The sequence below is a fragment of the Oxyura jamaicensis genome, chromosome 19, assembly GCF_011077185.1.
Source record: "Oxyura jamaicensis isolate SHBP4307 breed ruddy duck chromosome 19, BPBGC_Ojam_1.0, whole genome shotgun sequence".
In the NCBI taxonomy this organism is placed as follows: domain Eukaryota; kingdom Metazoa; phylum Chordata; class Aves; order Anseriformes; family Anatidae; genus Oxyura; species Oxyura jamaicensis.
In genome coordinates, this window is record NC_048911.1 from 6,173,202 (window position 1) to 6,196,844 (window position 23,643).

General features: G+C 41.9%; 2 protein-coding genes across 4 annotated transcripts in view; one reads left to right on the forward strand and one right to left on the reverse strand.

Moving 5' to 3' along the window:
* Positions 1-571, reverse strand: part of SMYD4 (SET and MYND domain containing 4) — a 6,663-nt gene extending 6,092 nt beyond the window's left edge. For 2 of the 3 annotated variants that reach the window (XM_035342871.1, XM_035342870.1), the window contains exons 1-2: positions 306-571; positions 80-230 (exon numbers count right to left, since the gene is read on the reverse strand). In XM_035342871.1, the coding sequence (XP_035198762.1) occupies positions 80-230; positions 306-436 (282 nt within the window). In that variant the 5' untranslated portion in view covers positions 437-571. The remainder of the gene's footprint in view (positions 1-79; positions 231-305) is intronic. The other variant, XM_035342872.1, reaches the window with a different exon arrangement.
* On the forward strand, positions 519-23,253 carry RPA1 (replication protein A1). The gene is made up of 17 exons (XM_035342873.1): positions 519-658; positions 1,014-1,061; positions 1,550-1,628; positions 2,196-2,304; positions 3,110-3,198; positions 7,772-7,858; positions 8,919-9,051; positions 9,925-10,027; positions 11,144-11,212; positions 11,357-11,549; positions 12,703-12,842; positions 14,450-14,598; positions 15,815-15,947; positions 16,973-17,149; positions 18,420-18,527; positions 21,790-21,876; positions 22,228-23,253. The coding sequence occupies exons 1-17, from the start codon at positions 545-547 to the stop codon at positions 22,333-22,335; spliced, it is 1,926 nt and encodes a 641-aa protein (XP_035198764.1). The 5' UTR covers positions 519-544; the 3' UTR covers positions 22,336-23,253.
* The last annotated feature ends 390 nt before the right edge of the window (positions 23,254-23,643 follow it).

Here is a 23,643-nt window from a genome sequence, read left to right on the forward strand (position 1 = left end):
GGGGGGGAACCCCACAGACGCCGGGGGGGGGGGAACCCCACAGACGCCGGGGGGGGGGGGGACCCCACGAGCCCTTTACCTGCGAATAGAGCAGCGCAGCATCCCTGTAGCAGCAGCGGCCGAACCGCCGGTTCCCCTCCTCCCGGTACCAGCGAGCGGCCGCCGGTTCCTTGCCGGTGCGCGCCCGGCGGCACAGCCGCTGCAGGGCCGCCGCCTCCTCCGCTCCGGGCCTAACGGGACAACGCGGGGGGAGATCAGCACCGTTAGGCCCAGCCTGTCCCGGCACTTCTAGCCCCGCAGCTCACCTGAGGAGGCCGCAGCCCAACCGCAGCGCCTCGCCCAACGGCGCCGCCTCCAGCCGTTCCCTCAGCGCCGGCCCCAGCGCGGCCCGGCACCGCGCGGCGCAGCGCCGCCATTCCTCCACCGGCAGCGCCATGGAGCCGCGCTCCCACCACCTAATGGCGGCGCCCTGATGGGGAACTCCGGGAGCGCTTCCGCCGTACGGCGCCGAACAGCCAATAGGAACGCTCGGATTGGTGACGTCATGACGCGCCGGAAGTGGGAGCGCGGCTCGGAGCGGCGGGAGGATTCGGCGGTGGCGGAGCGCGGCGGGAGCGGCGGCACCATGAGCGTGCGGCTCAGCGAGGGCGCCATCGCGGTGAGCGGCCCCGCGGCGGCCCCGCGCTCCGGGACCGGGCGGGGGAACGCGTTTGGGCCCGCCTGGGCTCGGTTCGGGCCCGGTTCGGGCCCGGTTCGGGTCGTGGCGGGGGGGGCACGAAGGCTGCGCGCGGCCTGGGGCGGAGGACTCGGGTCCCGGGGCACGGAGCGGTGAGGGCGGCGGGGACCCGGTGCAAGCCCCGGCCCTGAGGGGAGCGGTGCGGTGCCGTGCTCTGAGGTGGGCCCGGCACTGAGAGGCGCTGGCGGGCCCGCTGGTGCCAGCCTGCCCCCCCCGCCGCCAGGGTCTCCAAGCTCTCGGTGGCAGCTCGCTGAGTTTCTCTTTTTGTCCTCTCCAGGCCATCATGCAGGGGGAGAGCGTCGCGAAGCCTGTGCTGCAAGTCATCGTGAGTACTCCCATTTGTCACTTGTTTCTGGCGGGTCGGTGGTCAGCTTCCTTGGTGGATGTGGAACGGGGCTGTGCTGTAGCCAGGAGCACTGTGTGGAGGAGCCCAGCGTGGCTGACGTGCTCTCGATGTCATTTAGAGTAATAGGTTTTGCGTTACATGAGCTGTGCAGTTGATAGCTGCTTTCAAGGTAGGCAAGTTCACTTTGTTTATTGATCACAGAAGGGACCTTAAAGACCACCTATCTCCATCCCCCTGCCATGGGCAGGATGCCACCCCCTAGATCAGGTTTTCAGAGCCCCATCCAGCCTGGCCTCGGACACCTTCAGAGCTGAGACATCCACATATTCCCAGGGCAACCTGTTCGAGTGCCTCGGCACCCTTACAGCAAAGAATTTCCTCCTAATGTCTAGAAGGCGTCAATTCGTGCTTTTGAAGGGCTTCTGAAGAAATGAACAGGAAGTAACGATCTGGTGTTTTCCCTATAGAATACACGGGCTATTGCTACAGGAAATGGGCCTCCACGTTACCGAGTGCTGATGAGCGACGGGGTTAACACGCTGTCCTGTAAGTATGAAAAGCTGCCGTGAGATTTTGTGATGCTGATGGTGCTGAAGTTCAGGTTTAACGTCACGTTGCATAGTGATGAAAGAAGTATTGAATAAGAACGTGGTCTAAATGGGGACCACAGAGTCTGAAGCACGCAGCTACGTTTTAACACTCAGACAAATTCCTTCTCTGGAACTTTCTTTGTGAGGTTGAAGCAATTAAGTTGCTGTAGCATATAATGAAAATACAGATGTCTACATATGTTTTCGTAGTGCACATTTTTAAAGTAACTTATCTTAGGCTTTTTCTGACTTCTTTAATATATGATCGTTTTAGAGGTCTTTTCCAACCTAAATGATTCTACCATTCTGTTGTTGCACTCTGAAGTTTAGGGAGTGAATACAATTAAGCCAATGTTGAATGTCGGCGACTTGTTAGCTGTTACACTGTTTTCTACATGCTAGTTAACTGAGCAAGTTGTAGGTCTAAGGTAATGCTAGTAGGCTGTCTGGAAAAGTGTCCAGTTGTGGCAGGTCCTCTTGGAGGCTGGCATGAGTTGTTTCATCATTTCTCCTATTTTTGCAGCATTCATGTTGGCAACGCAGCTGAACTCTCTCGTGGAAGAGGAACGCTTAGCAGCCCACTGTATTTGTCAGGTTAACAGGTTCATTGTCAATAGCTTGAAAGATGGAAGGTACGTACATTTCTTCAAGCATGCTTCTACAGAAGGACAGCTGTGCTAGCAGGTGCTCTGTCCTGGGTGACTAAGCAAAGACCAAATCCTTTTGCTTAGGATTATCTGAAAATAATAAGTCTTTAGGGTGCAGGAGGGAAAATACACAGCACATGCGCTTGCAGGATGTGACTGCAGCAGGTGCACACGTGCCTAGGATAGTGACTTAGTAATTGAAGACTTCCAGTTGGAATGCTCCAAACTGTGCTGTTTCTTTTCAATTCACTTAAAACTACTTGATGTGGTTAAGAAACAGTGAAGATTGCATGTCACTTAGGCATGTTGTGAAATCTTTGCTTTATTAGGAGACTTTGGAAGAAGTAAGGTAGGTACAGTAAAATTAGGAGTGATCTGAGTGATCATCTAAAAGCTGTGTGTGTCTGGGAGAACATGATCGGAGGTTCTGCATCTGCTTTGATTTCACATTTTTCTGGAGGGAACATAACTTATTTTGAGGCAGGGAACGAATTCCCTTGTGAAATCTGGCTTTGATACTCTTAAAACACTGTTGTTTCAAGCCATTTTTGTGGGCCGATGCATGCAGCCTGCCATCGGCTGTCCTTGGTGAAACGTGATACTTTTTCAAGCCTAGTTGTATGTCATGAGAGGGTTAAGCTGACAGTGGAGAGCTTTCGCTTTCCACATGACTTGTACAAAGAATCAGCCCCTAATGGTTGCTTCTGGTATCTGCCAGAAAGGATACTCAGCCTGGTAGACTTGCAGAGGGAGCCAAAGTCTTTTATAATTGTCTGTTTTATGTCTGTAGGAGAGTGGTTATCTTGATGGACTTAGATGTTCTGAAAACTGCTGATATGGTTGGTGGTAATATTGGCAATCCAGTGCCATACAATGAAGGTGAGTATCCTCTGTACACAAATACCTCATCTGAACACCGTCTGTTATGAGAGTCTTTCAGCTGCCTTTCTTTGCCTTTAAAAAGAAGCAGTCAAGCATGTTCAACTTCCTTCTGCCTCCAGCAGTAACGTCTGCATCTTGAAAATCCTTTCTGTTTGTGTAACACAAAGTAGGGTTTGTTCATATTTTCATAAACTCCACACCTTGTCTCTGGCTTCAATCTCTAAATGGCAATGAGTAGTACCTATACTCTGTGATAGCATTGACAGGTTTTTATTATATGTTAGTGGTCTTTATGTAGAGTTTCAGTAAGTATGTGAAAGCTGTTCAATATCTCTTTGTGATGAGTAACGAAGTAAGTTAGTTTTTCTTCTGTCTGGGAAGAAAATGTCAGGAGGAAGATGTAATAATGATCTATAAAACTAAGATGGCACGGAGCGGATGAATAAAGAATGACAAATTTCTTTTCTGCATTCACTTGATGCTCTTTAGTTCTCATATTATCAGGTAGTGGTTTTAAAACAAAGGCTGTGCTACACCCCCAAACAGTGTATAGTTAAATTATGGAACATGCTGCTACATGAGTTAGGTGCCAAAAATTGGCACAGGTTCAAAAAGCAATTAGATATATATAAAAAAAATCCATTAAAGGCTGTTAAACATAACAATACATCCTCTGTCTGAATGTGAGGTTCAGGAAGCACTAAAACTTATATTGCTCGAAGTAGATAGATGAGATACTGTTAGGAAAACATGGCCAGCATACAGACTTCCCTAAGCATCTGGTCCTGCGCTGCCATCTGAAAAATGATGATGCTTTGGGTGGCCATTAAGCTGACCTCCTGTGAATCTTTTGCTTTCCATTGCTTAAGTAACTGCATTCTTCATTTCCATGTGCTGACTTTACAGTTGTCAGGCAAACATTTTTCAGATTAGTATAATTTTTTCCCCCTGAGATGTTCAGAAGTATGTTCAGTTCTTGTAGTTCTCTTTCTTAAAAAGAGGGAGGATAATAAACACTCAAAGAAAATATTTGAACATCTCCAGCATTGACGTACATACAGATAATGGCTGACATTTAATAGCAAATACCTTTTCTTCGGTGGATTTTTTTCATTTGTCTTTTTCCTGGTGGAGTTGAATTAATTTATTGCTAAGAACTAGTGGCAGCAACTTTCTGTAAGGTATTTTGGACAAATGCTGGTAGGTACGCTGCCATTCTGGTTGAAGATCTACTTTACCAACTGAAGTTGAAATTAGCTTTTGTTGCAAAGATGTCTTTCTTCATCAACTGTTCTTTTTCCTGGGGAATTAGAGGTGCGTTTGTTAAATGAGCCTAAAGAATCCTTTGTTCCTTTGATAGTTACTTCGCTGATTGCTGTTTAAAAAATGTGTTGACATCTCAGATTTTATGGTTTAATCCCACAGTTGCTGTAGAGACCAGGATTTTCAGAACACCTATTGAGCAGACTGTTTTGTCTCTTTTCTCCCATTTCTCTTGCTTGTATGATAATACAAGAGCATGTTTCGTGGGAACTGGATGGTGTTCTTCTCTTGTCCTACTGTTGCTTAGAAACAACTGGAAATCTTCCCTCTTAGATAACTGAGTTGAAAATACACCCTTAAGAGTGTACATTTTGGTAAAATTAAAAAGATTTTGATCAAAGTTGTGTTCATTTGGATTTGAAAAAGTACCCAGCAGTGGAGTTTTCAAATCTAAAACCTTTTGGAAATGGAAGTGTTACGGGTCTGCGATCACAGAAAGGGTGGCTTTGTGCTAGATGGTTAAGAGATGCCAAAATTGATGCAATGTATATTTTAACACTGACATTATTCTGCAAAATTCATAGATTTTTTTTTTGATGTTAAGGTTTCAGTTACAGAAGACAGTGATCGTTTAGATTAGGTATGCTTAACCCAGCCTTTATGCTCTGTGCAAGGCTGTCTCATTTGTCTTGAAAACCTTTGTAAAATGACAGAGGTGTATTTGAGGTTGCAGCTTCTTTAAGCTTTTGTATATGTATCGAGAGATGATACTTTTGATGAATGCTCAGCTAATGCAGAATGAGTATAGAAGAGCACTTTGTTTTTTTCCATTAAAAAAAAAAAAGTTTTTAGTCCTGCTTTTCATCTTTCTGTAAATGCAGATCTCAAATTGCTAGACCTAGGATTAAATGCTATCCTTTCCTACCACAGTAGGACCCAGAGAGTGAGAAGATGCCTTTTGCCTCTTTACGCTTGAGCAGTAGGTGGTTAATCTCCCTAACAAGGAAGCTGGAGATGCAATCTCTGTAATACACACCATAAAAACTTTTCAGGCGGCATTTCATAATAGTATTATAGAAAATTAAGATTGAGCAGTTTAGTTCTTTGTAGAAAGCTATATGGTAATGTTATTACTGCCATTAATCTCATTGAAATTACTCTGATGTTGGACTTCATTCTTACTGTAACAATTACTTGCTACTTATGTTTAATTTCTGTCATTAATCTTTCAGTGTTGAAATGCTTGTATACTTATACATTTGCTTGAACTCTTCTTCCTGCTCTTCCCACCATCGCCTTTTGGCGTGCGTTCTTTCAAAGTGTGCTTCCCTCCTCTTCCTCCCCTGTGCTGCTGCTCGGTTCTGGAATGGGTCTTCTGTCATGGCCCTATAGCAAGACCTCTGGGTAACAAATTGTTGGAACCATGGGACTCCTGCTGTACCGCTCTTACATTAGGTGGGGCTAAGCTTAGTTTGGGTTTGACTAACCTGATGTGCATAGCAGAAATATGATCAGGTATTTGAAGTGTGGGTGGATTTTTTTGGATTGTTTTTCAGCTTCTGCTAATAAAAATTAATAGCAAAAAACAAGCAGAGGAATTGATTTTTCCGAGCAACCGAAGTGATCTGTAGGCCACCAGCCACTACAAGTCATAGTTAAGGTGTCCCTCAACTCCACAAGCAAGAAAATTGGAGAGATTTTCTCTTTTTGTGTTTGAACACGTGCACAGATGTGTTGTTATATTCACAGTGTGCTGAGAAATGCCAGGCTTTGGGTAGGCAACCATTAAAGCACAATTTTGTTTCATAATATACAAGTATTCTAATAGTGTGTTTTTTAAATTTATTTTATCTTTTGTATTAAAATGTTTCTTTTCCCTAGGACTCGTTGTTACAGAAGTAGAAAGGAAGCCTCTTGCTGTTTCATATGCACGTTCATGTGCTTCTTGCAAATTCTTTCCCTACCCAGACGTATTTTCTCTGAAGTGTTTTGTTTGTGTTTTTTTTTTTTCTTCCTCCCTTCTCATACAAAATGAATTTGGGGTGTAGCACTGACTGGGTCCTCTGAGTAAGTGAGGCAGCTGAATGAGGGTGAAATTGGGTTTCTCCATCTAGCGGATTCCGCAGTAAGTGCACGTTGCTGTTTGACGTCACGCAGTTGCTAGGGTGACTCCTGTCACCGTTTCACCACTGTGGCTACTGCGACAAGTGAGAGGAACGGACTGGTTTAGTGCAAAGACCTTGTTTGGGGTATTTTCTTAAATATGTTTTTGGATTAAAGATACCTAGAAGCCTACCTCTGTAGGCTATGCAACATCAGGGTCTCCGTGTGTTGATTCCACTCCTTTACCGTGCTTCTCTGCCATCCTTTCTTGCCATTCTGCTCTGGGATTCTCTGCTTCTGTTCCTTGGGATGATTATGGGCTCAGTCTCACCTTCTTTTCCACTTTCCCTGTCTGTCTTGCTGTTCACACCCCAAATCTGGGGGGACTTTGCCTGCTCAGGCCTAGGACTTCCTGCAAACTGGTGGCTTAAGGAGTTAGTTGGGTCCAAAGAGACAAAAACGTTGGGTATTTACTAATCTGGAAGCAAAACATTACAGGAAAGTAATTTCTGTAAAGTAATCCAAATTTTTGGATTTAATCTTCTAATGTACTGTTTTTCTATGTATGTCCCTCTGCTCTTTCTTGTAATTTATCATCTGTGTAATGCAAGTGAAAACCCTGGTATCTAGAAACATGTACGATATGTGCTTACTGTGGCATGTCATATCCCAGGAAAGGACTGCTGAATGTGGAAATGATGACCCCATCACCCCTATGTTAAATTTCTTTAATTAAATAAAATGTAGCAGGTGTTTTCTTTGTCTTGTGTTAACTGCAGGTTTGACTTCATCCAGTGTTTTCTTGGTCCTCTCCACGTTTTAAGAAGGAATTCTACAGTTTTTTATCTTGGCTGTTAGGTAGTAGCAGAAACTACCTGTCAGAGCAATAGAAGCCTATAAAAAACTGAGAAGTTGTCAAGATTACTTCAGTGCTGTCCTTTTAAATAACTGTCAACCCTGAATTCTTCTCAAGTAGAAAGCAGTTGCTTGGGGAAAGAGATCTGACTGAAATTCCTCCATGTAAATATCGTTCAACAGATAGTTTGCTACTGCTGTGCCTTACAACACCTGAATTTTAGCGTGTTTTCTGTGTTTAAAATTTTGTTTTCATACAAAACTTACTTCTTCTTAAAAAGGCTTAAGGGCAGCTCTAATTACCATGCTCTCTGCTGTACTAAATGACCTCCTTCCATTTGATTACCAGGGCAGGGGCAGCAGCGTTCTTCAGCTCCAGCAGCAAATGCAGCACCCAGCAAAGCACAGCAACAAAATGGCAATGTGTCAGTAGCAGGTAAGAATAATCCCGATCAGGAATTCTGGTTTCTGCTTGTGAACTACAAAACTACAGCTTAAACTTAAAAAAGACCCTTTCTATAATAGTGTTCTACAAGAAACTACGTTAGACTAACCTGTAGCTTGAAAAGGTGAATTATCTCAAGAGCCTACTGTATATTGGAATTAAAAATTCTGTCCTGTTTCCTCCTCAAGGGAAGCAACTTTGACAAAGCAGTGTAAACCGAACATCTAGTTGGAGGCAATTTTGTGGTCTTGAAGTGGTGCTCTCTGGACACCCAAGTAGGCTACAGCGTGGAGCTGACTAAAAGTTGTGTTATCAGTGCTGAGCTATTGAGGCCAAGCAGTTTAGGTGGTGCAGGACTGAAATTAATTTGATAGTACATCTATAAATACAATGTTTTGATCAAGATTTTAAATAGCAAGATGCTGAAAAAGGCAGTTGATATAAATGTCAGCCTGTAGACTTATTTTTAAAGTGAAGTTGTCAAAGTCCTAGCTCTTGGTACTGCTTTAACTCGTCTGTATTCTTTATGCAGATGTTTTAAGTATTGTGGTGGTTTGAAATACTGAATTTTAACATTTGCTTACTCCAGCAGAAAACAAGTTTTTCCTTCCTGTATTTAAAACTGGTGATAAAAGGTCTACATATGTCCATTAACAAGATTCTGTTTAGAATTAGCAGTACTGCTTTATATCAGGAGACAGCTTGATTGTACGGGTTACAATATCTTAGTCGTTCCCCCAAGTGGTGTAGGTCCAAACCTTCATGTGCTGCATTGTAGAAAATACACTGCTAACTGGTTGTTTTCCACTTAGACTGTTTAACAGACTCAGGACACTTCTCCATTTCCACTCTAAAAGTCTGAGTGTGTCTTTTCTGTGGCAGTTTGCAGCCTAAAAAATACTCGTGACCAGGAGTAGAAGTAATTCAACAAACTTCATGATGCTATAAGGGCACCACAGAGCTCTTAAATGAGTTGGTGTTACCATGCCTTTTGTCTGCATGGCTGAAATTCTGCATACTTTATTATTTTTGTTGTTTTCTTTCCTGAAAGGTCCTCCTGCTCCAAAGTACCATGCTCCCTCAAACCAGTTCAGTAAAGCGAGTGCTCCCAGCGCAATGAAGACACCAGGGGGATCTCAGGCTAAAGTAGTGCCGATTGCCAGCTTGAATCCATACCAATCTAAGTGAGTTTGAATGGTCTGCCAGGTATTAATCAATGTCACAGGCATGAAGGAACAACCTCTTTCTGCTTTATCATCCTTACAGAGATGTATGAATCTCTGTTAAGTTCTTCTTCGTTAAGTTTTGACTTTATCAGTTAACTTGGGGAGGGGCGCAGGAAGGGCGGGGGAACGAAACAAAAAACCACACGCGGCAGAAACAGCTGTACAGGTTTTTGGTCTTTTTTATTTCATCAACACTGACAACGTGAGATTTGCCTTTCCATTGTCTTGGTGAAGTTGCCCTGCTGAGCTTGATAGGTTTTTAATATTTTAGTCGAAAATCAATTGACTTCTCTTTTTCCTAAAGTGACCTTCTTTTTTGATAAGTTAATGACAAAACAGCTCAGTAAGCTATTCACTTCAGCTACTGTTCTGTTGAAAATCATGAGGATGTAATTATTTTGTGAATGACATTTTAAAGTTATGCAGACTGATTTGATTACCTAAGTTAAATGCAAATCCTATAATTGGGCTCTTGAGTTCTAACATGGCTATTCAGAACAGGCAAACTGCTCTATGAGAAGTGTACCCTAAAAAAGGAAGAGATTTGAGGCCTGCTTTTATGCAGAAGGATTGTTCACTGCTATATCGTACTAGGTGTTTTATGCTTGGCTTTGTTGTTGCTTTCTATACAACTTTCTGCCTTTAATGGTCGAGGCCATTAAAATAGAAAGCAGCAGAAAGGCAGGTAGAGTTGCTGAGGTGCAGTGGAAAAATTCTGGCTTTTAAATAGTGACATTCCAGTTCCTAAGGTTGGTAAATCCAGTCTCTTCTAAAAATGTAAATATATATAAAAGAGGACATAGAACGTTTTTTTTTCTTACACAATTTCAGGTGGACCATTTGTGCTCGTGTTACCCAAAAAGGCCAGATCCGCACGTGGAGCAACTCCCGCGGAGAAGGAAAGCTCTTTTCTATAGAGCTCGTTGATGAAAGTGTAAGTGTTATGTGTTGAGGAAAAGATAATGTATGCCAGATGCTGATGAACCCTTTATAAAGGCAGAATAGAGGAAATAAAGTGTATTACAGAAAATGTTTTTTATGACGACTGAAGTTCATATTCCTATATTCATTAACTTGAGCATCAGCGATCCAGTTCTTAGCCAGAATGAAGTCTAAAATGTATGGCATTACTGATTATTTTTCATCAAAGTCTATACTGTGTGACTCAATCTCTGCAGCCTCAAAATACGGTTGTTTAGGGAAACTGACAACCTAATACTTAGTTTTATCATGCTTGCCTTTAGACTGAGAATGAGATCTCATCCTTGCTTAGTTACATGTTACAAAACAAGGAGTGAGAGGAGCATTGCCTCCAAGTTATAAGCTTTCATTTCCGTGAGGAAATCAGAGTATAAATTATTGTAATACTAGGAAATTTCATCTGTGGTTTGTTTGGGGAATGGTATCTGGTTAATCTAACTAAACTCACAGTTTATCAAACCTCTTATCAAATTACAGCCTTCTGTCATGAAAACAAGATTCTGCAAGATTATATTTAGTATAAAATGTGAGGTTAATAATGTAACGTGTTGTCACCAGCCATTTGTTTTCTCGGCATACTGTTAGTACTCTCTTTCTGTTTTGGTTTTAAATGTATCTATTGAGTTTATAATTGCAATTAATTGTAACTTAAGGACTTGACTTCATGTATGAGTAGGAAGTACCACAATATTCCTGTGTGCTAACTTGTCGAGCTAGGTGATCTATTTGACCTTTTTCTTTCCTGTAACGGCAATTAATGCCAGTTTTAGGAGAACCTGTTCAAAGGTGTGCATATGATGGCAGTTCTTTTGCATTTTGTTCTGGAGCTCCAGAGATGCGAGTGAGACTTGAATATGAGACGTGATGGTCAGGTGTAGAATATGTTGTTGTAGCTAGAACTACAAATCTGAGGAGAACGGTGTTTTTTCTCAAATGCATGGAGCTAGCCTGGCAACCCACACTGTGTCTGTAGAACTGATGCCACTTAACAATGTGAAGGCTTTATTTATTTGCTTATTAATTTTCATGCTGAATTTCGGTTCTTACCAACTCTCCTGTTTTTCTCCAGGGTGAGATTAGAGCTACCGCGTTCAATGATCAAGCAGACAAGTTCTTTCCTCTCATTGAACTGAACAAGGTACAGTAGTATTGTGCTTTCATGGACTGACATGAGCTAGAAAAGAGGAGCTTCAGCATAGCAAGGATTTTTAAAGGTGAACACAATCCATTTTCTCTGTCTGACTTCTGATAATATCCTCTGTTTCATTGCTTTCTCCTCCAGGTATATTATTTTACCAAAGGCAATTTGAAGACTGCTAACAAGCAATATACAGCTGTTAAGAATGACTATGAGATTACATTCACTAATGAGACTTCAGTTGTGCCCTGTGATGATGCCCAGCATCTTCCATCTGTTCAGTTTGAGTTTGTATCCATCTCTGAGTTGGAGAACAGACCCAAAGACTCAATTGTCGGTCAGTCTAAGTAGCGAAATGGCGAGCTATAAGGCTTTGAAATTTTATTTTGTCGTGAATACTGGGGGAGGCAGAGAGCAATGCAGTGCTTTTTTGATCTCTTTGCAGTGTTTTGATCTCTTGGGTGAAGTTAGCCAGTGGTGGTTGCCATTAAAAATGCCTTGGGCGATTATACTGTTAAGCAGTCTTTATCCTGTTCTGCTAACAATGTGTAATGATTTCTCTGCAAACTAGTGCTTCAAACTAAAGGCAGTAAACGATACTTGTTTATTGTAGTATGATTGTTGTTTTCCACAGAAAAGGGCTGAAGGAAAAATGTCCTTGCTCAGCACGTGTGCGTTTCATACCTTCCATGGTCTTGCTTGCTTTCACTATCTAATTATCTCCGTAGTGATTTTGGCATAATTCATTGCATCCAAGTCCAAGTTGCATGACTGTTTTGGCTTGCTTTGTGAAGTATTGGAGGTTTGTTTTTCTGTAATTTGTTGGGCAGAGTACTCCGGAAAAATCAGAGGCTTGGGTGGGGGCGAGGGTTCTCAGGTTTCACAGGCACAAGATGCATGTGATTCAGAGGCATTCGGCTAGCAATTTTAAAGGTAGATCTGTCATGTTCAAAAAGGAATAATGTCCGGGAGTTCAAAGGGCATTAGTTCTTACCGCCCAAACATGCGACTTCCCAGGACTTGCTGGATGTTTTGCGTTGGAAAGGACCTGTAGAGGTCATCTGGTCCAATCCCCAAAACTTATTCAAGTTGCAGCTCATGGCCTAGGGGGCTGCAGCGAGGGCATTAGCTGGTTGCTTGCTTGTGGCTGTCATTTTGAAACCCCTCACTTAAGAGACTTCTTAACCAGCAAGGATCAGGAGCTGAAGTCCTTTGGCAGAATGTGATGGAAAGAGATCTCTAATGTGGTGAGGCTTGAATTTATGAATATCTTAATGAATTTGTCAACAAAATTAAAGCACTGAAGAATTTTGTAGTAGAGCACTCCTGCCATAATACACTTAATTTCCATATCAGATTTGATTTGAATAGGGAGCTAGGATATTGCAAGGTAAAAAATCTGCCACTAGGAATGAATTCTTCTCTTGTGGTCTTGTATTCCCCAATTGTGACCCTTGAGCATCTCTAACTAAATTGTAACTCTTTTTCAGATGTAATTGGAATCTGTAAGAGCTATGAAGATGTCACTAAAATTACAGTGAAAGCTAGCAATAGGGAGGTATCTAAGAGGAATGTGCATCTGATGGATACATCAGGGAAACTGGTGACAGCTACGCTATGGGGAAATGAGGTATGTGCTCTCTTACCTGTTCTTAAGCAAACGTTCCTTTGTGTAGGGTGAGGAAATGCACGCTGTTGTCATGGGCATAGCACTGAGACAGAGTCCTAGGTGGTTGAGGATCGGGGCAGAAAGAAGGTGAAAGACTGTCTGGTTTCATTCAGGTGTGATGTTCTTAACCTTTTTCTGACAAACTGCTGACATGATCTGACTAATGTGTTCTGAACAACTGCAGCCATTATGTCTCAAGCCCAAAGACTGTAGATAACAGGCTTCTGGTTTAGAAAAGAGTACAAGTTGTAGTTTGATTATTGGAAAGCCTGATGGCTACAGCTGTCTCGTTTGAGATAATTTTATTCTTAGGGTGGGATACTTGTTACGTTGCATAAATTGCTGCTTAACTAGGGGGTGCAAGGCCGTATCTCAGACTGAGAGTTTAAAATGTCAGAGTTCTGGAATTGAAAGATAGTGTGGTTGTAGTAAACTGCTCCTTTACTACTGGAAAACAAAGTAATTTGTCAAAAGGATAGTGTGGATTCTTAGGGATTTATATTCTGGTCTATAAAACGGGAGTGATCTTGCCAGCTTGGCGACGATGCTTTATAGCTAAATGATCAAGTAGGTGGCTAAACATTAACCCTCTGCTGATGTAAATGAAGTAAACTGAAGTTCAGTATCACGAAGTTTTGAGGCTGAACCAGCTTGTTACAGGAAAGGTTACTAGTGGTGAATTTCTTGTGTAACTCGAGATCAGTGAGATCTGCATTTTACAAAGTTAAATCTTTTCACTCGTAGAGATAACAACAAGCGTTGAGGGGAAGTGGCTTACAGCCTGCAGCTGGTACGCTTAGGGTTAGGAATCCATATCTGCCCAATAACAGTCCTTGCCCTAACTGCCAAGCTCTTGTGTGTTCTTTTTGTATCCCATGGATACAGTGAATGCTTCTGCTAACTCTAGCTCATTTGTGGTCTTTAAGCACATGATCCTCTCCTTGCTCGTTAAGTGGTGTGGGGTCCTGAAAATCTATACCTTTCAAAGCCTCTCTAGTGCCAAGAGGTTCTCTGTTAGTGTCAAACTTTACTCAGATAACAAACTGATGGCAACTGGACAGCATTAAAGCAGCTTTATGAGATTAAAAACAGAAAATGGAAAGTTGAGAAAAAGTGTTTGGTCAGCATACCTATGCTTCTACTTGTTAAGCTGTAGTAGAAGAGACGTGATTGGCTCAGTCAAGCCAAGCGAGTTGTTTGACGTCCCAAAGAGGGTGATCTGACCAAATAACCTCTGTTCGGAGAAACCTCCATTCCCATAACCCATCTCTGTTTCTAAAATCCTTGTGTAAAGCTCCTAAAGACCAATCCATTTTCTCCAAACTAGTGGTGTACAGCTCCGGCATCAATACAGAGTTTCTCCAGTTCCCCTAGAAATGGAGTATTAGGTTTGTTGGCTCCCTTTTCATAAATTTCTAGTGATATTTTTGAAAACCATACCTCCCAGGTATGGTAAGATAGTTGGATTTAGATCTTGTCTTTTGTCGTAATCCACGAATCAAGACCACAAGTTCAGTATCTCTGTTGTTGTGTGCTTACTAACACCTTTTTTTTTTCTTCACACGCAGGCTGAGACGTTTGATGGTTCTAGACAACCTGTGGTAGCCATCAGAGGAGCCCGAGTCTCTGACTTCGGTGGTAGAAGCCTCTCTGTCCTGTCGTCGAGTACAGTTGTTGTCAACCCCGATACCCCAGAGGCTTTTAAGCTTCGAGGATGGTATGACTGTGTTTGTGTTGATTCATTTCAGCCTGCTGTGAAGTATGCATTTTATTGTTTGTTTGTATTTGAGCAGTCTGTGAAATACTGAGGAAGGGGAGCAGACGGCATGGGTTCCGTAGGAGTAGTGCATGCTGACCCAAAGCCTTGCAAGCCAGTGCGAAATCAGACTTTGACCAACTCTACTTTGAGTGACTAGCTGGGAGAGCAGTGTTTATTTATTTATTTATAGTAGGGTTTTTCCACTTCATGGAATCCAATGCATACTCTGTTGGTATATAGTGGAGGAACTGTTGGCTTCTTACAGTGTCTGTTCCTTATCAGATATTTTTCAGATAGCAAAAGAGTTTCAGATAGTTTTGCTGTTGTCAGGAAAACAAAATGATTTTTTAGTGCTTCGTTACTGCTCCGAGAGTAGGTAGTTGCTAAATTGTCTGCTGTAGCTCCTAGCACAGTGAGACGTGGTGTCTGTGCTAATGGGGTGAGGTCCCTACAGCATTGGGTTTTGTGAATCCTGGGTTCACGTTCTGGCTAAATCCTTCAAACACGGATAAAATATTTGTGCTGGCATTCTCCATTTGTCAGATTGAGCAGTGCTTCGGTACTTCAGAGGGCTGTTGAAGATGAAATTGATTGTGGGTCTTAGCTATTGCTGTCATATTTTAATTATGCTCAGTTTCTGAGTCCTTTTGGTGTGTTTCTTAAATCACAAAAACCGCCTGAATGGGATGATAGTACAATCTTTTTCTGAAAAGGAGTGCTTTCTTACTTTAACACAGGAGGCATAATTTGTTCAATGCTATTTGCTTTTTCTTTTGAAGCTGCTGCAAAGATAATGGTACCGTGTAATTTAATTTTAATTATGGAAATATCTTGATGCCCTTAAATCTTGTTATCTGCCTGCCTTTAAGAAGCGTGCAGTGCGTGGTTTGACCACTAGCTGGCAAACAAATTGCAGTTATATAGAACAAAGCTGTCCTCCTTTTGTGGGTTTATAAAATACTGTGCTAATTAAGTCAGAGTATTAACTTATTCTGAAATGCTATTTTTGTTTGCAATATACACAAATTACTGTAATTGTTTCCTTTGCAATCATTGATTTTTTAAAAAAGAAAAAAAATCCCTCACGTATTAAGTACATGAAACTAAACGTAAGCTTTTGATAAGTCTGCACGGTCTGCTATCCAAAAATAGAAGTGCATCCTTGTGGTTCCAGGTTTGACTCCGAGGGGCAGCTTCTGGAATGCTCCTCGATCTCTGATGTGAGAGGCGGGTCAGCATCTGGGGTGAACACCAACTGGAAAACTTTGTTTGAAGCCAAAGCTGAGAACTTGGGACAAGGAGATAAGGTAGAGCATGGCAGCTGAATACAAGCCTTGTGTATTGGAGAGGGGGATAACAAAAAGCTTATTGGCATCGTCACGTTGTTGAGCAATACGTGCTTACTCTGTGACTGTTTTTTAAGAACTGAATCCAAGTTCATTGCTGATGTTGCAACATGATCCTTTGTTTGCAAGAGAATTCTAAGCCTTGCGTAAATAGTGAAAAATAGTCTACCCCAAAGATGTTTGCATCTTTGCAAACATAAATAGCACGAGGTATTATAGGAGGAACAGGTGCATTAAGAGGAAGTGGTTTTCAAGGGTGCACGCTTGTTCAATAGAAAAGCTAGGAATAAAACCCAGGGTTCTGGCATTCCAGTTCAGTCGCCTCTCTAGGCTTAAACTGCTGCTTGACTTGTTTAAAAACATTTCTGTTTTTCAAACTTAAGTGCTAAGCCATTCGGGATCCAGAAGAACTTTTATCTAAGGACAAAACTTTACCTGTAATTCAGCTGTTTTCTGTGACATTTCTTGCACATGCTGCTTTATCAACCTCTGTTGATCTGTTGAAAGACTTGACTGTGGTCTTAAACCATTAGGATGATTATTTTACCGTGGCGAGTGGGTATTTTTGTTCTGTGGGCTAGAGTTTAATCAAACGCTTATCTGTAGTACTACACAGTAGGCTTTCTGGTTTTTGTACTGACTCCCAAAAGAAGCACAGGAAAGTGCAGAATCTTAATCCCGTGAAAAAGTAGAGATTTGAACAGACACAATGGAAAAGCAAATATGCTTTATCTAAAGAAAACCTAGCAATCAGAGTTTCCCGCAATGGAAACACAAAATAATCTTGCTGTAGAGACTTTGTTTAACATAATGGAAGCCTGGAAATGATTGCAACAGAGGGGTTGATTTACAGTTTCCCAATAATCCATAGCTGTTAAGCTTTCTAATCTTAAATATCCAAGTATGGGTGCCTTGCTTTGTAGTTAATTCAGAATTGGAAAACATTTGAGTGTTTTGAGGCTAATGTTGCACACTCACTCTCCTAGGCGGATTATTTTAGCTGTGTGGGCACAGTAGTACATCTGCGCAAAGAGAACTGTATGTACCAGGCCTGTCCCTCTCAGGATTGCAATAAGAAAGTGATAGACCAACAGAATGGACTGTATCGTTGTGAAAAGTGTGATCGTGAGTTCCCCAATTTCAAGTACCGCATGATGCTTCTGGTAAGTACGTGGACTAGAGGAGGCCAGTGCTTCTCGCTGACTGCTTTCCCCGGACAGTCCCAGTTGAAATGTTTTGAGAGAACGAGCTCTTAGAGTGCTGTTTGCCTGTCTAAAGTGCCTGTGGATTAGAGGATATTTAAATGACTTGTATGCTGTGCCTAGGTGAGGAATGTTTCATTGAGCTGATTAGCAGTTTGTTTTCCTAGTGCTCCAATTAAAAGCTTTTCTCTTTGCCAAAAAGTTGATGCTAGCTGAGTTGATTCTGGTTTCCAAGTGTACTATGCAGTGCAGAGTACAGATGGCCTACGCCTCTTCAGTAGTGAAGATAAACTGAAGTAAAATGGCATTTCTGGAGAGCAGTAATTGCACTTTTACAGCTGCTACCTATATTTAGTACATTTTTTTGTAGGTATTGTTCTGTCTCATGCTTTAATGGAGCCTGCTTCAGAGAGCTGTCTGAGGATTATTGTGATGCCCGCTTATCCCATAAGCGTTGAACCTTTTTCTGTTTTACATTATAAATTAGAGTTGTAGCTGCTTCTTAGAAATGCTGTGCCAGGTGGGCACGCAGAGAAAGGGGAACTATCCCTGCAATCTTACTAAAACATACACTGCTTCTGAATAATTCCTAGCAGATAACTTCTAGGAATGCATGCACTACTCAACATAGCAGAGCCCTTCTCAGAGAACATAAAAGGAATACTGAGGTTACAACTGTGGCCTTCAGAAGAGTTTGTCTCCGATTTTCGCATTCCTAATTGTCAAAGCAGCCTCATATACAAGGCTAGCACTTGATCTGTTTACTGCCCTGTGTCGTCCTTGAATGTTTTGGTGGTTGTCTCATAGCACAGCACATGTATTTATGCTCAGGTTCTCATGTCTGTACTAAGTAAATGCAGGCTGCAGGCTTGCTGGTGTCACCCTTGGCTGCTGCCATTCTGGGCTACCTGCTCTTGTTCGCAGCCCATCGGTGACAGGAAAGGAACTGAATATACATCATTGTGTCACAGGAAAAGACCAACAAGATCATAACAGCAAACAATGTGCTATCAATATTAACTTAATTTAAATGACTGTGATGTTCTATGGAGCTCTTTTAGAAGGTAAAATAATATGTCATTGTCTTCCACCCCTGGTTATGGAAAGTGCCAATGGTGCATGAGGCTTTTTAACTGTGAAATAAATCTCTCTCATACTGTTGTACTTCAATATTAGGCAACTGGAGGCTATTATTTTTGTTTGCTTAATTTGTTTGTTTTTGTTGATGTAGGTGACCATTGCAGACTGTCTAGAGTATCAGTGGGTGACTTGCTTCCAAGACACAGCAGAATTGATTCTTGGGCAAAGTGCTGCTTTCCTGGGAGAACTGAAGGAAAAGGTCAGTCAGCTAGCTTATTAAGTCTTTAGTAAATGTCTAGAAGTTGATCTGTATTTTATACATCCCGTTGTCGGGCAGCCCTTAAATTTCCTGCTTTTTCTTATCATACTGGTAAGGAAATGTTCTTGTGACATTGACTTAGAAGGCAACTTGGGGAAAGATGCAACGTGCCTGCAGGATACAAGTGCTGATCCAGCAGAGAGTGTGGTCTCATCCCTGTGTGCACACATACAGCACTCTTAAGTCAAGAGATAATGGCAAGGGCGTTGGATTATGTTCACGTAGTTTCAGCAGAAATTAATAGCGTTATTAAAACAAATTCAAAAGGCCCGCTGAAAGAAAGGAATATTCTACTTCATCTGACAATAACATGATCTTGCCCATTCTCTGAGCTGATGGGCCAACTCAGGGGTCTGGTGGCCAGAGATTTCCTCCAGATGTTGGGCTTCAGAATCTTTTGCAAGTTCACGAATCGTTGCTTCTCCTCAGTCTGAAGTTCTTGGCAGGGACTTGTTTACTCTTCTCAGAATTATTTTCCACGGGCCATCTGCCTGGAGAACAGAGATTTGCCTGGTTTTCCCCATAGTTTGCTCCCCCAGTCAGGCTGTCTCCCTCTGAGCTCTTTTGACTCTTAAACTGAGGATCAGCCTGTCCTTATCACCTGGACCTTGAGAGACAGCTGGCTGCTTGTCAGCCCTCAAGGTTGTAGTGCTATTGACAGCTTTAACACATTGACTACAGTTGAAAGGACAGGCTGTTTTATCATTGTACCTAGATTGGAAGGATATGTGAAAAACCGTTTTAGCCATGAATACTAACAGCATTATTTCTCATGTGTTCCAAAAAATTGTTTACAAAACCAAAAAGTTCCAGAACACTTTGTATGTATCTTTGTAAGTAGGCAGGAAGCTTTTTGAACTAATGTGTGTTTGCCCTCTTCTGAAGGCTCTTTTTTTTCACCAAGTATTACCAGAAACTTTGTGGGCAATACAAAAACTATGACTTTTAAAATAGGTCATTTGCAGAGATGCTTAAGTAATCTTTCTTTGGCAGATTAGAACAGTTTTTAAGGTGGCTGTAAGCCATTAAACACTAACAGACAGTATTTTCTTCCCCCTGTCTCTGTGCTTCTTTGTTGCATTTTCCTTTCTTCCTACCAAAATAATCTTGCTTTTAGTTGTCTACTATATCAAATCTGTGTGGTTTTACTTCGTAATGATGTGGAAAACAGATTAAGTTCTTGAATTGTATATGAACGCCGCTGTTCTTCCAGGCTAAGGCTATAGCATGATTGATATTAGGGCTCCATTGGTATTCCAGATGTTGGTTAACCTATTGCTTGGCTGTGGGAGGAAATGAGCCAGAACGGGATTCTTGAGGCTGTAATCCTGATTGTCCTGAGACACTGTTGTAGACCTCATCCATTTCTGCGTAGTGGGGCTAGTCTTCCTGTAATTTACATACAGGAATGGTGTTTGGAAATTTCCTGCACTTTTATTCTGTAAGGCAAGTGGCACAAAGCTTGTGGTTGTTAGATGCTAAAACTTTTGTGGTATCCTGAAGGCTGGACACCTCTGCTCTGTAGGCAGATGTATTGCCATGGCATTCTAATTAGATGTGCCTACACTTCTGAATTTCCATTTTCAGACATTCTTAACTTGTCAATATTTCCTTAGTTCAGTCATACTTAATCTCTGCTAGAGTTCAAACAAAATTTCTTAGTCACTTCTAACGCTGAAGAGAGTGGGGAAGGAGAGACAGCAGATCCTATGTAACAATACAAACATGTAATGTCTTTTGAAGAGCTGTCTAATGGAAATGGCCAGGGATAGAAAATGGAACATAACATGGAATGAGCCCTTGAGCAGGAATGCTTTGTGTTCCAGGAGAAATTGGTTTTGATTTGACACTTTTATGAGCTTTAAAAACAGTACTTGATGCATTTTCAGTAAGCTTATCTTAGTGTTTTTTCTCTGAAGACCTCATCCAGTGCCCTGTGAAGTTAGTGGAAGTCAACTGCTTACAGGGTGTATTGAGTCCACGTACAGCCACGCCGTGCTAAGCATAGATGTGCGTGCAAGGTCTTTCATCTCCTTCTCTGCCGTACTTGTTATGAAAGGAGGTAATGCAGGGTAGCAGTGACTGGTGTGCTAACAGCATTTTCCGCTCACTAATGGTCCGTGTAGTTTGTGGCAGAGGTGGAAACAGGAGCCAAGCACTTCATAAAGCGAGCTTTCTCATCCTCTAATCCATATGATGGTCACAAGAAAGGGTTTTCAATATTCAGGAAGCATATGCCGAAATGTTGCAGTCTGCAGCTGGCTCCCCATGTTCTCCTCCGTTTGTTGTACCTTCCTAAACCTTAGAAGAATCACCCTGTAGTGAAAAGAGTGCCGCACGCTTTAAAACCAGCAGTTTTCATACTTGGAATGTGAGTGGAACTGAGGTGGGTTCAGCTCTGGACCAGATGCTCTATCTCCTCCTGGACTGACTGATCAAGTCAAGTGCATTTGGTAGAGAGATTTTATGATAGCTGCATGTCTGTATCACCGTGGGGCAGCAGGATTTTGGTGGAATGTCAGCGAAGATTTTATAATGCGTTTGTACAAAAATAAACTTTTTCCGTGGTCTTCACAACTTGTCTAATTCTTTTCTACTGTTTTGACAAATTGTCTGTAATAAATGATGATTATGTTTAGTATTCATATGGTAATTAGAAGTAGCTTATGCTGTAAATGTGGCATGGTCTTCTAGTGGTTATAAAAGCACTTTCAAAACATGCATCTACTTTTTATGGAGCATCCTCTTAAATAGGTCTGTCAGGATGTGAAGGATACATACAACCTTGATGTATAAGCAGAGGAGCTGAATGCCTAATAAGACAATTAATAGGGAAGTAGTTAACTCTGTCAGTGTCTGATTGTTGCAGAACATCAGAAATAGCCAGTTAAGCTGCATGAGAGAATCTTATGCAGATTTATAATGTTTTCATTCGGTACATCTGGCTGCAGGCTCGCTGCAGCTATACATCGTTCTGTTTAGGTTGCTAAAAAGATTTTTCACTCTGAACTAAATTTTCTCTCTAACTTTAAGCTATTGTTTTGGCATCTAAAATTTGATGGAAAATCCAGGTCTGCATGCATGATCCAGTTAGTTCCAATATTTTGCCAACATCAGCAAAAGATGAACTGTTCTGAAAATTCCTGGTACTACCAGAAGCTTGGGTGACTGCAGCTGATTGTGTCTTTTGTCCTTCTCGCAGAATGAACAGGCATTTGAAGAAGTCTTCCAGAACGCCAACTTCAACACGTACGAGTTCAGGATCAGAGTAAAACTGGAGACTTACAATGTAAGTATCCTCCAAAATGCAAATAATGTAGCATATGGCTTTTACAGTTTGCCTTGCCTCCGTAAGAGATGGCTTCCTCCTCTTATGTTTGTGCGGAGAAGTTTCCTAAGGTACTTGCTCACAGCAAATACTGTCAGCCTTGGTCACTGAAGAAGGAGACTGCCTTTAAAGCTGTTCCCTCTCAGGTTCCTCAAGTCTGGCTTGTTCCAAATGAAAAGAGTGTAGCTGCTCTGGGAGTCAAGTTTGCTCACCTAGCTAACCCTGGTGCCAAGAACAGCGAGGGCAGAAGGAGGTTAGAACTGAGCATTCTTTTGCTGAGCACTCTTTGCATGCCACTTTTCTCTTTCACAGGATGAATCCCGTATTAAGGCTACAGCAATGGATGTCAAACCTGTAAACTACAGAGAATACAGCAAGAGGTTGATCGCAAACATCCGGAGAAATGCTCAGCTAGGATGAGAAGGCTGCTGCTAATTCATCAAAGCTAAAACTTGCAGGAAAAACTCAAAGGGAGGATGTTACACTGACTTTTTCCTTACCCCATGTATGACAATTTGGCATTAGTTATACCATGCATGGTAGTCCAGTGTAGTGGGCTAAGTGATTTAATTCATTTCTCTGAAGATACGCCCCTGGTGACTGAGAGTGCACTGAAACGGCCATGATGCTGTAGACTGTTGTGGTCTATTAAACTGTGACAGTGCTAAAGAGGATTCTCTAGGCAGATTGTCAGTATCTTTAGACAAAGCATTCAGAATGTCTGAAGTAACTTTGCTTTCTCTCTGTACGTAAAGCTGAATTATATAACCACTGTGTCGTCTTCGCAAGGAAGTAGTGACAACCGTGGCACTTGGACTTGTTCAGCAAAGGGTAGGAGGAAGAACACCGTACAGCTTTCAGACATGGACGAAGGCGAACAGGTCTATTAGCGCAAGTTAGTTCTTTTCTGTAGAATTCAAAGGCTTTTCCTTTTCCACAGGTGCCATGCAGTTGTTAATGCTTGGAATGGCAATATGGTAGAATTATTAATCAAAGACATATCTCTTATATCTGAAGAATATCCTTCCTTCAGGGTTTAATAGACTGAGTCAGATGGGTCTGATATTAATCAAAATTGTCTCTTCTGAGGAAGGCAGATAAGCATTGACTCTCCATCCCCCAGGGAAATCTAGGCAACTACAAAGCATTGCTTTAGTTTTCACTTCAATTAATACTATAGGTTTTTGACTGATTTTAGCGCACTTTTCCTGCCCGTATATATTTTGTATGTCTGAATGTTCACTTTCTTTTGGTTTTATTTGTAATGATGATAATACGAAACAGGTCTTTCAAGGGGGGGGAGCTTTGTTTGAATAAACACTGTTTAATTCCTGTGTAGTGAATTTTGCTTTCTTTGAACACCAAAGACTTCTCATTACTGGAAAGCAATTAATTAGCTTTCATAATAAGCATTCACTTGGGGGAGATGTTACCTTATTACAAACTCTAAGGTTAGAGTGAAGAATGGAGACTTCTTTGCCTGATGTTAACAGCATGGAAATGCAGTGATATTTTCACCATTTCTGTGCCTGAGAATGCTGATGAGCTGGCACTTCTGGGATTTTTATTGACGTTTACACAGCAGTCTAAAACTAACCAGGCTTTGAGATTTGTTCAGACATAGAGCTAGTACAGAAAACAGTAATTATGCTACTGGGCTTTTCAGTCAGCAGAGCATGCTAGCTCTGTGTGCTCCTAATCACATTAATTATGTGTTCCCTGGCTGCA

Excerpts from the sequence above, each read along its gene's own strand:
- RPA1 (XM_035342873.1), top strand. The coding sequence starts at position 545 with ATGACGCGCCGGAAGTGGGAGCGCGGCTCGGAGCGGCGGGAGGATTCG. Across the intron at positions 7,859-8,918 it reads TGGCAATGTGTCAGTAGCAG|GTCCTCCTGCTCCAAAGTAC; the intron begins GTAAGAATAATC and ends CTTTCCTGAAAG. Across the intron at positions 14,599-15,814 it reads GCTTTTAAGCTTCGAGGATG|GTTTGACTCCGAGGGGCAGC; the intron begins GTATGACTGTGT and ends TTGTGGTTCCAG.